Source organism: Lepidochelys kempii, chromosome 14, assembly GCF_965140265.1.
Source record: "Lepidochelys kempii isolate rLepKem1 chromosome 14, rLepKem1.hap2, whole genome shotgun sequence".
Taxonomy (NCBI): domain Eukaryota; kingdom Metazoa; phylum Chordata; order Testudines; family Cheloniidae; genus Lepidochelys; species Lepidochelys kempii.
The window spans coordinates 9,143,368-9,156,058 of record NC_133269.1 but is presented as its reverse complement, the minus strand read 5'-3'; the positions used below and the strand labels follow the sequence as shown (position 1 = coordinate 9,156,058).

At 40.0% G+C, this 12,691-nt stretch overlaps 1 protein-coding gene across 3 annotated transcripts; it reads right to left on the bottom strand.

Annotated features, from left to right (window-relative positions):
* Positions 1-1,005: 1,005 nt before the first annotated feature.
* On the bottom strand, positions 1,006-11,539 carry C14H17orf75 (chromosome 14 C17orf75 homolog). 3 transcript variants are annotated; one of them, XM_073310363.1, is made up of 10 exons: positions 11,238-11,539; positions 9,009-9,089; positions 7,501-7,626; positions 6,491-6,631; positions 6,186-6,243; positions 4,867-4,986; positions 4,137-4,201; positions 3,875-4,011; positions 3,046-3,149; positions 1,006-2,675 (listed from the first exon to the last, which is right to left on the bottom strand). In XM_073310363.1, exons 1-10 carry the CDS (start codon positions 11,378-11,380, stop codon positions 2,466-2,468), a joined length of 1,185 nt encoding a protein of 394 aa, XP_073166464.1. In that variant the 5' UTR covers positions 11,381-11,539; the 3' UTR covers positions 1,006-2,465. The 3 variants fall into 3 exon arrangements, with proteins under 3 accessions (XP_073166464.1, XP_073166465.1, XP_073166466.1); XM_073310364.1 differs by lacking the exon at positions 7,501-7,626 and having other exon boundaries at positions 11,238-11,538; XM_073310365.1 differs by lacking the exons at positions 7,501-7,626; positions 9,009-9,089.
* Positions 11,540-12,691: the final 1,152 nt, after the last annotated feature.

Below are 12,691 nucleotides of genomic sequence, written 5' to 3'. Positions count from 1 at the left end.
CATCCAAAGTGGGTGAGGAGCAGCCTCATTTCTCACATCACCAGTCATCCCCTGGCAACTAGAGATTCTTGCACTGCAGATTGTAATGCTTAAGGTTAAGATTTTGTCATAGTTATTTTTACTAAAAATAACCAGACAGGTCGCTGGCAATAAAAATTCATGGACGCCTGTGACCTGTCTGTGACTTTTACTAAAAATAATGGTGTGGGGGCCTGATAGGGGGATGACTGAAGCCCGAGGCGGGGAGTTTGTTCTCCAGCACTCACCATGTGCAGCAGCTGAGAGATGCGGGCTCCCCACTGCCTGCAGTGGCTTGGAGCTCCAGGGACCCCACCACCCACAGAGCCTGACAGCTCTGGGACAAGCAGCTTAGAGCTCTGAGGCTCCTGTGTCCCCACCACCTGTGGTGGCTTGGAGCGCCAGGGCCCCTGCCAGTTGACAACTCTGGCCCCACCACCCCGGGGCTAAAGCTGAAGCAGAAAATGTCACGGGGGTCTCTGAAAGTCACAAAATCTGTGACGTCCGTGACAAAATCTTATCCTTAGCAATGCTTGATATGAAGACATTAATCAGCAACCCATTCTTCATGATGCTCATATATTTCTGAGCATGGAGAGATCCCTTGCACCTGAACCAGTTAGAACATTGAAGGATCGGTTTTCTAAAGTTGTAAAATTTTATGAAAATCATAGAAAGCAAAACAGGTTATTGAGTGCTGCTAGTATTGGCTTACTGATTGATGAATAAAACATGCTGAAGGAAACTGTTATTACTCCTCAGTGATCCAGCATGCAGCCTGTGATGTGATGTGGTAACTGGTGGTTCTTTTTAGGCCACTTTTATTTTCCTCTCTGCCAATACACATCCTTTGTCCCAGCCATATGATGGTGCTATACTTGTAACTCCTCCAGAGACTGCTAGGAGAATAATATAAGCTATAGAGCCTAAACAGATGTATTCATTCATTGGAAATACTTTCTTGGAATTAAAAAGTGAACTATACAATCAAGGTTTTAAATTTATTTTATTAAATATGATTACAGCACAAGAAAACATGTACCTTTTAATTTTGATGTACAGCACTCAAAACGAACAGCAGTCACACGACTCGTTCAGTAAGGTTATTACAAGTATAGTTAGTGATGGAGACCTCTTCATAACAGGATAGTTCATTAAGTGTCAAGTTATGATAAAACACACTATGTGCAAAGGTTACATTCCCTAGCTAATCACTTGAAACGTGTGAATTTTGCCTACCTAAGGACTATTCTTGCAGTCCTCCTCCGTATAATCTTGATAAAGGTCCCCTTAGTTTTGGCTCCTATTGCATCCAAAGCGGTGATTCTGCTGTCTACATTACTTATGGTTTAGAAAATGTATTTCCCATGTGTGAGAAAGTTCATTGCTGGAGTACAATGATGCATTTTCAAAATGAAATATATATACAGACTTAAGACCAAGTTAAATTCATCTTTATAAAAATTTTAGCCTGATTCTCCCCTGCTTTGCAACATATATGCAGTGTTGCTGTAACCCTGTCAGTCCCAGGATAGTAGAGAGACAAAGTGGGTGAGGTAATATCTTTTATTGGACCAACTTGGATAGAAGTTGGTCCAATAAAAGACAATAGGTAATATCTCTTGCAGCTTATATAGTCATTTACACTTAGGCAAGGTGGATGTAAAACACTACCATTCTGATATAGCATTCTTACACCTGTGCAAAATCAGTGATTACAGACAGTGGAGTATCAGACCTATCAATTTACAGATAACTTGACTGGTTTGACGTGTATACTCCCAGGCACACCTTCCATACAAGCCAGGAAAGTTTGTTTTAAAGACTATATTCAGTTTAAAACCAATCAGTTCAGTAAGCATAATCAACGACATAATCTGGTCACAGAAGTACAGATTTTCTATTTTAGAATTAAGGATGTGAAAACAAATAACAAGAACATAGGGCTTGTTGCCTGAGAAAATTCTCGGAATTGAATATGTTTAATTCATTTACTATATGTGATTTATCCAAATGTTTGTAGTTCTTTATATGACTTTTTTGTTTAAATAAATCTGATCTCAATGTTTAGCCATGCTCCTCTCTACTAGTTCTTATGTGTTAAACATTTTCTAAATGCTTAAAACTATCACTGCCATTTGGGTGAAAGTTTTTCTTATGACATGATAGTAAAAAACAAAATGGTGTGGTCCACAAAAAACGAGGATCAGTTGCAGAATCTGATAAGTGTTGAAAAAAGAATGTCTGGATTTGTATAATACACTATATTCAAAAACTGAAGCAAATCTCATGCTGCTTTTTCTAAAAAGACCCAGATGTGAAATAAGTTTGAAATGACTGAATGCTTTCAAATATAATTTAAGTTTCTGCAATAGTGAATTCTGATCTGCAAAGAAGGAATTAATTATTTATACAATAGCACAAAGCGAGTACAAAAATTAAGATCTTTAGGCTACTGCCGTTTCTCTCATGAATTCCTCAAGGACAGTTATTACATTTTTGGCTTCTGGCATTTCTGCTTGCTCCACTTTAACAATCTTCAGAAGGACATCTCCACTGCCACAGTTCTTTAGAAACACAAAACACTTAAACAAGGCATAATGGTTCATTTCTGCCTGACGAATAAACCTCTTCAGGTTGTTAGTGTCTTGTATGGCCTATAAACACAGAAACAGAAAATATTCCTCATTCTTTTATCTGTAGGGAAGGTATGCCAATACATAAATTTGGAGAAGTGGAAGAGTCTGCAATAAGAATTTTATTACATACACTAGTAGACAAATCAGTTAGCTACAACTCTTGATAGGAGTTCCTATTGTAATTTTAAAGTTAGGTTGTTTTAAGAAAAAACTAAGTTGGTTTCTAAATCTGTCTGTCTCCTTTAGAGGATATTCTGTTCTTGTCCACTCTGAGTACAGCAAGAACGAGGCAAGCTCTCACAGTTATCACTATATCAATGCAAAAGTGACTAATTGCATAATCAGTAACCCTTCTGTCTCCTGCAAGCATACGCGTATACAAAGTTACCTTCAATTTAAAGTTCTCCAATATTTGCCGGAAGAGAAATGGATTTCCACCTTCAGCACCATTTAGAAAAGCCTGCATCCAGTCGTCACAAAATTTGTTGCTTCCTGTCACACGTTTAGGAACAAAGAAAAGGAGGTAAGGAAAAGTGAGTGTGTGTGCGTGTGCGTGCATTAGAGCACTGCATAGCACTGCATAACTATGTGATTATGTACTTAATCTCGCTCACACAATAATTGTAACTAACACCAGTAACGTTTGCCCTATGATATAAATATTCAAAAGCATAAAAATTCAAAAGATAGAATGTGTATGAGAAAACAAAAGAAAATGTAACTAATCCCCCTTTCTTGCTATTTTAACTAGTATAACAGGAAAATAGATTTTGTTTTCAGTTTCTTTGAAACATCTTTCCCAAAGTTCCAGGTGCTTTTAAAACTACAAACAAGGTTAAAATCTACAGTAAACTGTCAAAACAGAATAATACTTGCCCAAAATAACTATAATTATCTAACCATCTACATCCCTCTATATACCACTCATCAAAAGCCTGATGGAAAAAGTGAGCTCTGCAGGTTGATCTGAAGCTTAACTAACCTGAGTTTTGGTAGATCATAGAGTTGAGCAAATTCCAGACTCTAGGACCTCTCACTTTTAAACCAGAAATCAAGTGCCTCTGTGGATCATATATGGTATGATATCAAATGGGAAGAAAGGTGTTCTCAAGATAGCCAGGTCCCAAAACTTTCTGGGTATGATCCTGTAAGATGCTGAGCCTTCTCTAAAGATGAGCTGGATAAGTTGATGGAAGCATGTCCATCCATGATCTTACCTGCATTATGGAACTGAGGCTGTGGTCCACTACAGTCTATTACCACCGATTTGTGATGTTCCTCAGTCATGGCTATACACAAGGAGGTCATTGTACCTTCCTGAACGAGACCTTGGAGACTGGCAGCGCTCAGAAACCTGACATACAAAACTATTGTGAACTGCTAGTTTCCACTCAAAGAGCAAAACCAGGAAAGGGATCATACAATAAGCCAAGCAATTTATAGGCTATATTGTCTCTGTTTAGGTGTAATATTCTTTACCTGTGAATATCTTTCTTTATTCTTTCATCTGAATTTTTAACTTCAACAGGAGTGTAACTCAAAGCCTTTAAAAAAAAAACAATTTGTTTGCTGTTGGCTGTATATATTTCACTTCTGTTACTATATATATTCATTATTATTATTATTATTATTACTACTAGCAAAGAGTAACAAGTGATCCTAGTTAAGTTCTTTTCCAAATAGTCTAGTAAGTACCAGATGCTAGATAAGTGCTCCAGACTATATTCATTACAACTATTTATACATTTTGAAAAGTATGTTTGTACTTCTATTAACCATTCTGCCCACATCCTTCTCATATTCATTGTCTAGCAGTATATAACTCATCTTATTTTTTTGTTCTCAGCATCTTTCTACAATGAATTTCATAGACACTTAGTGTCCTTGTCTAGTCTGAGCAAAATGGAATTTGTATTGCCTCTCTCATTCTAATTGTAATTGAACACTAAGCATTCAATTTTAAAATAAGTCCGCTATAAAGTTATTAATTTTAAAATGTTAATTTTCCTGACTGGTGAATGAAATAGCTCGTACTGGCTTAGTAATACAGCTGAGAAAATTCACTTTGTATTGACTAAAGGGGGAGGTTTTCTTCATTCACTTCAGGGTGAATGGAAAAGCCAAATGCAAGCTACATTTACAATATAACAGGATCACTGAGTTGACTAGAAAAATGTTCAGAAGATGTTTTAGTTTGATGTATACTTACAGCATGTAACAAAAAGGTGAGTTTCTCCTGGAAGAGCTGCACTACCCTCTGGATAGGGCATACAGAGTCCTCAAACCAACTTCTTAGGTAGGGTTTAATATAAGTCTCCAGGTTACTTTTCTGAAGCAAATTGAAACATTAAAGCTTTGAGTCTGGTATAAAAATAAGCATATTGCTAACCCATTCCAACCATGCAATTTGGATATCAATTCCTTCCTAATTTTGAACTACCATCAGCTAAAATCATTAGCTTGGTATCTTAAGTCTTACTGACATGAAACACCAGCTCTGAAAGCCTTTATATTCTACAAGAAGATGACATGTTATATTTGTAATCTATTCTGACATGTATCAGCAAGTAGTGTAGTCTAGTAGATAGGGAACAGGACTGGAAGTCAGAACTTGGGTTCCATTCCCTGAACTTTTTCTTTCTTTCAAGTTTATTCACATAAAACACAAATCAACCTATCACCACTGCTTAGAAAAGTTAGGGGACTGAATGCTCATTGCTAACCTTTCCATACGCTATTATAATTTCTTAAAGGAATTTAGTCAATTTATTCACACTTCTGTGTGAATTTACCTATTAGTGTCCTAAGTAACCCTTAAGATTACTGTGTTTGGGAAAGAAAGTCTGATGTTTCCATTTGTTTAACTTGTATGGTGGGCAGCACTTAGTGTACGCACTTGTTTCACAGTATAGACAGTTGCTCATTTCCTCCTGTTTATGTTGGTCTTTCATGTACTAACTTTTTGTCAGAGTGATCAATCCTTATCCTGTAGCCCATGGGGCTAGCCTGCCAGGTTGCTATATTATACAATCTGTTTTTCTTTATTAGCTTGATTGTTTATATTGTTTTGGTTTATATTTCGGTAGATATTATTTCATTATATCTTCCTTGCTGTAATGCAAAGAACCTACAGGCTTGTATCCTGTATGATTAGCTAGAGCAAGTTAGCATAAGTGTTTATAACCTCTGGGATAGATAAATGGTTACCCTTTTGACTTTGGGGAACTGAAGGGAAAACTGAATGTGTTCTACCAAAATTCTGGGATGTACCAGTAACCACAAGATACACGGCAAGAACATGGGTTCTGTCCTCAGTGAGTGCCCTTGCTGCACACCCTGAGAGTCCGGACAAAGTATTGAACTCTCTACATTCTCTAATTCTGTAGCCTGATTTGACAAGAACCTAAGTATCTTCTGCTCAGATCATTGGCGAGCCTCTAACAAATCAGCCCTATAAAATCAGGTTAGCAATTCATAAAATGTCATCTTTACCATTTAAAAAAATTCAGTCATAGAATTAGATCTTACCTCTGAATCAAGGTTAGTCTTCAGGCCTTGAACATATATGTCCAACTCAAGTCTGAAAGTATCCTCTTAAGGAAATAAGATACATAAATTAAGACTTGCTCTTTGCCAATTTAGCATGTAGTAGGTAATCACTTTTTTGGTTATACTCTGGAAGATGTGTACAAGTAGGCTAGTAGTCAATGAATTCAAGGAACTGGCAGCAGAGCTGGAAAAGGTTTCAAAGTTAACAGGGTAAACACGCTACTTGTTGTTTTCATATGCTCTTTTCCCCACACCCAAATAAAGAGAGGTTAAGGAAAGGATATAGCTCGAGCCCTTTCTCTGAGCCTCCTAAGAAACAAGTTACATACTCTGGAGGGCTGATGTTTGTTTCCACTGTTGCTGTTTCTAGAAGCTTTTCTTGTTGGAGAAGACAGTAATAACAACCAACTCGAAATTCTGGTATGCTAGAGACAGAAAAAAAGTTGAATTAATCATATGCAGATGTGCCAAATAATGTAATGATTGTTCTAAATGAATTTCATTTTGCGTCTCACAATAGAAATTAACCAGCCACTGACCATAGGTGAAATCCTGACCCTTCTAAAGTCAATGGAAATTTTGCCATTGACTTCAATGGGGTCAAGATTTCCTATCCTACATTTTATATAAATTTGTGAATAATCAGATAATGATTAAGATTAGGATTTTGAATCCCTATGGTTTTTCACCTTGATCAAAATAATTCTGTCCTGATCAGAACAGTAATATGTCACTCTGATTACCTTTGACTGAGGTACATCCCAGAAATAAATGCAAGCTTTAACTATCCTATTTATAACCTCTTTATAAAAAAAAGAACTGTTGTTCACATTTTCCAACAAGGCTTCAAAAGATAAACTGACTTTAGAAATAAAGGCTATGTGTAAAGGAGTGAGAGTCAACTACAATATGTTCTCTCTCCCCCCATATATATGTGTGTGTGATTTACTTTAAAACCTGCTAACACCAATTCAACCTGCACATAGCAGCACATATACAACCTTCCTAGATCTTTTCCTCCTTGTTAACTGCACAGACAGTGTGATCAGAACAACCTGATCAAAACCACTTTACTGTGTTTGCAGTTTTTCACTGCCACCTAAAGGAAATCTAAGGTAAATGCTACTGGTACATAACTAAACTGGGAGCCTTACATATGCTTTGACAGGCTGATTAGCTGCAATCAGGATTAAATTCATATGCAGCAGCAGATAGTAAACTTAGTGAGACTGCCAGCATTTCCTATCATTTCCCATGTTTATCACAAATTAAAAACAGTTCATTTTACTCTTACCTCAACTCCACAGATGCAACATTACCCATCCCCTCAAAAAGTGCTCCTTTAATAAGATGCTTAACAATAAAACTGCGTAACTCTGTCTCTGCTTCAGCTGGTAAGTTAGTATCCACCAAGGACAGGCTTTGAAAACAAGATAAAATTCTTAGTGAGAAAAAGAGTAAACTATTTTAATTCTCTAGCTGGGCAGCTGCCCGACTCCAGCTGTAGGTTGTATATTTGCTTCCTTATGGTTATAGCAGAGGCTGAGCCAGGACTCCTGGAATCTGTTCCTGGCACTGCCTCTAACACATCATCTGACCTGAGGCAAGTCAGAAATGTATTCAGTGTCTTGTTCACTAGATTATGTCAATTGATATTAGAATTAAAGAATCCCAGATTCCCTTAATAGCAGGTCGCTTAGGCCCAGATTCACAAAGGGACTTGAGCATTGTGACAACAAGCATCACAGCGCCTAACTTTTAGGTGCCTACAAAATCACAGGAATAACACTGCAATTCAAAAAGCCTGAGTCAGCTGAGGCTCCCTAATCAAAGAATGGGGAGAGATAGGCACCTTTAGAATGTAATTCATAAAAGCGAGCATGCTAGGTGAGGAGTCACCTAAGCTAGCCCTTGGAGGAAGCCAAGGAGGGAATGTATCCTAAGCTCTGCCCTCTGAGGGAAGTAAGTGCTTAAATCCAGGCTGCAGGGAGGCTTCTTAGGGAGACAAACACCTGTCTCTTGTAGTGACTCATAACCAGGGAACCCTTCTCCTTTTGTTTGGGCATCTAAGGTGTTTCTTGTGAGACTGGCATAGGTAGGTACCTAACTCCACACAAAATGGCTGGAGGAGGAGGTGGTTGTAGTGCCCACTTGGAAACTTTTATCCCAGTGGTTTGAGTGCTCACCTGGGACATGGGAGACCCAGGTTCAATTCCCCCTCTCATGGAGTGGGGGAAAGGATTTGAAGAGGGGTCTCCTAAATCTTTCAGGAAAGTGCTCTAAACATTGGGCTATGGGATATTCTGATGTGAGGCGCTCTCAATCTCTCCTGTTTTATACAACATATAGCAAGACACTAGAGTAGCGGTCTGAGGGGAGACCCCGGCTCCCGTTCCCCTGCTCCAATGACTCATTAATTATTTATATTCAAAGACCTAAAATTATGTAGCTACGCTAAGAATTACTAGTAGTATAAAAGAAATGAGTGTGAACCCAAGGAGTATAATTTGCATTGGTCTATTATTGTAAGCCTCCACTCACCCAACTCAGAAATTCCATTTGGTGTACATGTCCATTATCATCTTGGTGTTTAATAAAAAAAAACAAAAAAAAAAAACAGAAAAAAATGCCCAAGTGAATTCAATATAGCTTTCAGGGAGATTTGTACTTCTGATGCGGAATGTATTGTCTAACTCTGTCTTCCTTTTTGTATCTACCCAAATATGAAGATGTCAAAAGCTCTGAATTAGAAACTGAATGGGAAATGAGGGTGCTTAAATGGTTCTGCTGTGTTTGTTTTACCTAAAGTCTTCAGCAGAGGGAGTTTCTGGTGCTGCACTGCTTGGACTTCCATCATCACTGTCAACAGCCTGCTCTGATGAACTGAAAATCAAGGCATTTTTATGACTGATATTAAATACGGACATATAACATGTATACAGGTCTATTACCACTAAACAGGGCAGAGGAGAAAGCAGCATTGTGGGGATGGTGCAGAATGGAAGCAGCCTTTGAAAGTACTATGGAGTGGAGGACAAAGGGGGCGATGATGAGGGGAAGAAATTACTTGTTCCCTATTCCAGGGGAGACATAAAAAATGGAGTAGAGCAGCTAAGAACTGAATAGATAGGGAGGGTGAACTCCTTCTCAGACCTAAGGTTTTGGTAGCCAATGTAGGAAAGCTTAGTTCTGCCGTTGCCTGTGCTCTGAAAACCTCCAGCTTCAGTGCTGTCAATCATGTACCTTTCCAGAACATTATCTGGAAACCCTTAGTTTCCTGTCAAGATGCCCTCTTTATGAGTAGTCTGCATTTGGAGCTGTCCCTCCAAAACACAGTATGTTCTGGTGCCAAAGGAAGGGTGAGAATAATCCACTCCTCACCAAAATCTGGTATTGTCCCATTCATTTTTCTGTTTTTCATCTCCTCACCCTGCACAAATAAGCCCTACTTAACCAGAGCTCAAACTCAGCTAGACAGTGGTAAAGCAGTGGAAACACACACACTATCATAAAATCAGAGAATAACAGGATTGGAAGGGACCTTGAGAGGTCCTCTAGTCCAGTCCCCTGCACTCATGACAGGACTAAGTATTATCTAGACCATTCCTGACAGGTGTTTGTCTAACCTGCTCTTAAAAATCTCCAGTGGTGGAGATTCCACAACCTCCCTAAGCAATTTATTCCAGTGCTTAACCTCACTGACAGGAAGTTTTTCCTAATGTCCAACCTCAACCTCCCTTGCTTCTTGTCCTATCCTCAGGGGTTAAGGAGAATAATTCTTCTCCCTCCTTCTTGTAACAACCTTTTATGTACTTGAAGCTGTTATCATGTCCCTTCTCAGTCTTCTCTTTTCCAGACTAAACAAACTCAATTTTTTCAATCCTCCCTCATAGGCCATGTTTTCTAGACTTTTAAATAATTTTTGTTGCTCTTTTCTGGACTTTTCCCAATTTGTCCACATCTTTCCTGAAATATGTCACCCAGAACTGGACACAATACTCCAGTTGAAGCCTAATTAGCGTGGAGTAGAGCGGGAGAATTACTTCTCATGTCTTGCTTACAACACTCCTGCTAATACATCCCAGAATGATGTTTGATTTTTTTGCAACAGTGTTATACTGTTGACTCATACTTAGCTTGTGATCCACTATGACCCCCCAGATCCCTTTCCGCAGTACTCCTTCCTAGGCAGTCATTTCCCATTTTGTAGGTGTGCAACTTATTGTTCCTTCCTAAATGGAGTACTTTGCATTTGTCTGTATTGAATTTCATCCTATTTACTTCAGACCATTTCTCCAGTTTATCCAGATCATTTTGAATTTTAATCCTATCCTCAGAGCACCTATAACCCCTCCCAGCTTGATGTCATCTGCAAACTTTATAAGTGTACTCTCTTTGCCATTATCTAAATCATTGATGAAGATATTGAACAGAACTGATCCCTGCAGGACCCCATTTGTTATGCCCTTCCAGCATGACTGTAAACCACTGATAACTACTCTCTGGGAACAGTTTTCCAACCAGTTTTGCACCTACTTTATAGTAGCTCCATCGAGGTTGCATTTCCCTAGTTTGTTTATGAGGTCATGCAAGACAATATCAAAAGCTTTACTGAAGTCAAGATATACCACATCTACCGCTTTTCTCCCCTCACCCCCTCCATTTTGCCATGAAGACCACTAGGACCAGAGTATGAGCTGTAATTAACCAGATGGATTACATCCCCTTTATTTGGAAACCACACTCCAAACCGTTAGGAGTCTCAGCCACCCTCACTGCATCCTCTTGCACCCTCTTCCCTCCCTTCTCCTCCCTCCATTCCCGGAATTAAAGGCAGCTAACAACGGCCTCGCTCTCTCCTGCTCTCGTTCCCCCTCCAGCTGCATCATCTGTTGACAGCAGGAAGCAGTGTGAGGGGAGGGAGATGGCACCTGCAGGTCACTTTGGACTTTTCCCTAGGAAAGGGGAGAGAAGCAGAAGGCTGGGCCCTGTGGAGCGCGTTGCGGAGGAGGAATCCATCCAGCCCCTCACCTGTAGCCCTGGTAGCTGTACAGACAGTAGTAGCTATTACTGTACCGCTCCGGCCTCCGCTCCTCTGCCGAGCCGCCCCCTTCCTCGCTGCTCTCCAGCTCCCTCTCCTCCCCATCCACAGACTCCTGCAGAGATGGCAGCATCTTGCCCCAGCTCAGCAGCTGTTCGTGTGTAGCAACGAAATCCGCCCTCTAGTCTCCTGCGGTACGGTGCTGGTCTTCCTGCTCCGCTCACGCCACAAACACTCAGGTTCCGGCTGCACTTGTTTCCTCTCCTGCCTTTCACACTGACACCGCTTCCTAGAACTACTACTGCTCCAGCTCTCAGTTCCTGGAAGGCAGATGCATTGTAGAGCACGTGTCACAGCCTCCCCCTGTTGGGATGGAAGATGTTGCTGTGTGTATTCCCATGAGATATTTCCAATTTCGGCACAAATCTTAAAATCTCTCTCACTCAAAGAGTCCCAATGTGGCAGCTCTGAATCTATTTCTCTCCCCCGCCCCCATTCCAGACTTGCCCTCATTCAGTTTGGAGGGAGAATCTTTCATTTAGGATCTTTTGCAGTCTCCCTCTCTCTCTCAGAGGAAAGGTTTTACTGAATGTGTTTAAGTGATCGATTTTAAAATTAAAATTAACTCTGAAGCTGTTTAAATCCCCATCCACCAATCACTTTATCCTTTGCGGGAAAATCCCTAAATTTTACAGCAGAGGGTAAAAATCCTCTTCTGTATTCCTCAAAGTTCTTCTGTACTTTTATAAGCAAATTAAGTTTTTTTGCAAAGAAAAAACATATCTTGTCAATTACCATTTCATATGTGAATTTTAAAGTACAATTTATGTCCATAGTATGACATCCTCTGTTTATCCATAGAACAACTATGGTATTGCCCAACAGCGAGAGAGAGATAGCTCAGTGTTTTGAGCATTGGCCTGCTAAATCCAGGGTTGTCAGTTCAATCCTTGAGGGGGCCACTTAGGGATCTGGGGCAAAAATTGGGGGATTGGTCCAGGGTGGGGTTTGACTAGATGACCTCCTGAGGTCCCTTGCAACCCTGATATTCTATGATTCAAGCTTCTCCAAACAGCTCAGCCAATATGCCTCAAGGACAAGTTTGGTGTGACCACCTCTTTTGGTGACTATGATGGTTCAGTCTCTATAGTTCATTCATTGGTCTCTGTGCTGGGACTGTCAGGTTTGCCACTTAGGCCTTGTTTTGAGGGGACGAGATTCCACCCGTTTTGCCTTAGTGCCATGACACAGTGCATCAGTGCAGTAAGGCTACATGACATTGTGTTGATATTTTGAGGGGACACAATGGCGTTTTCCCTCGGCGCCACCACACAGTGCATCGGCCTGGGGAAGGCACGTGGTGATGCTGTGCTGACATTTGAGAGGAAGGGATGATGTTTTTGTTTAGTTAAGGGCCTGACGTGAGGTGTTGGTGTCGGAACAC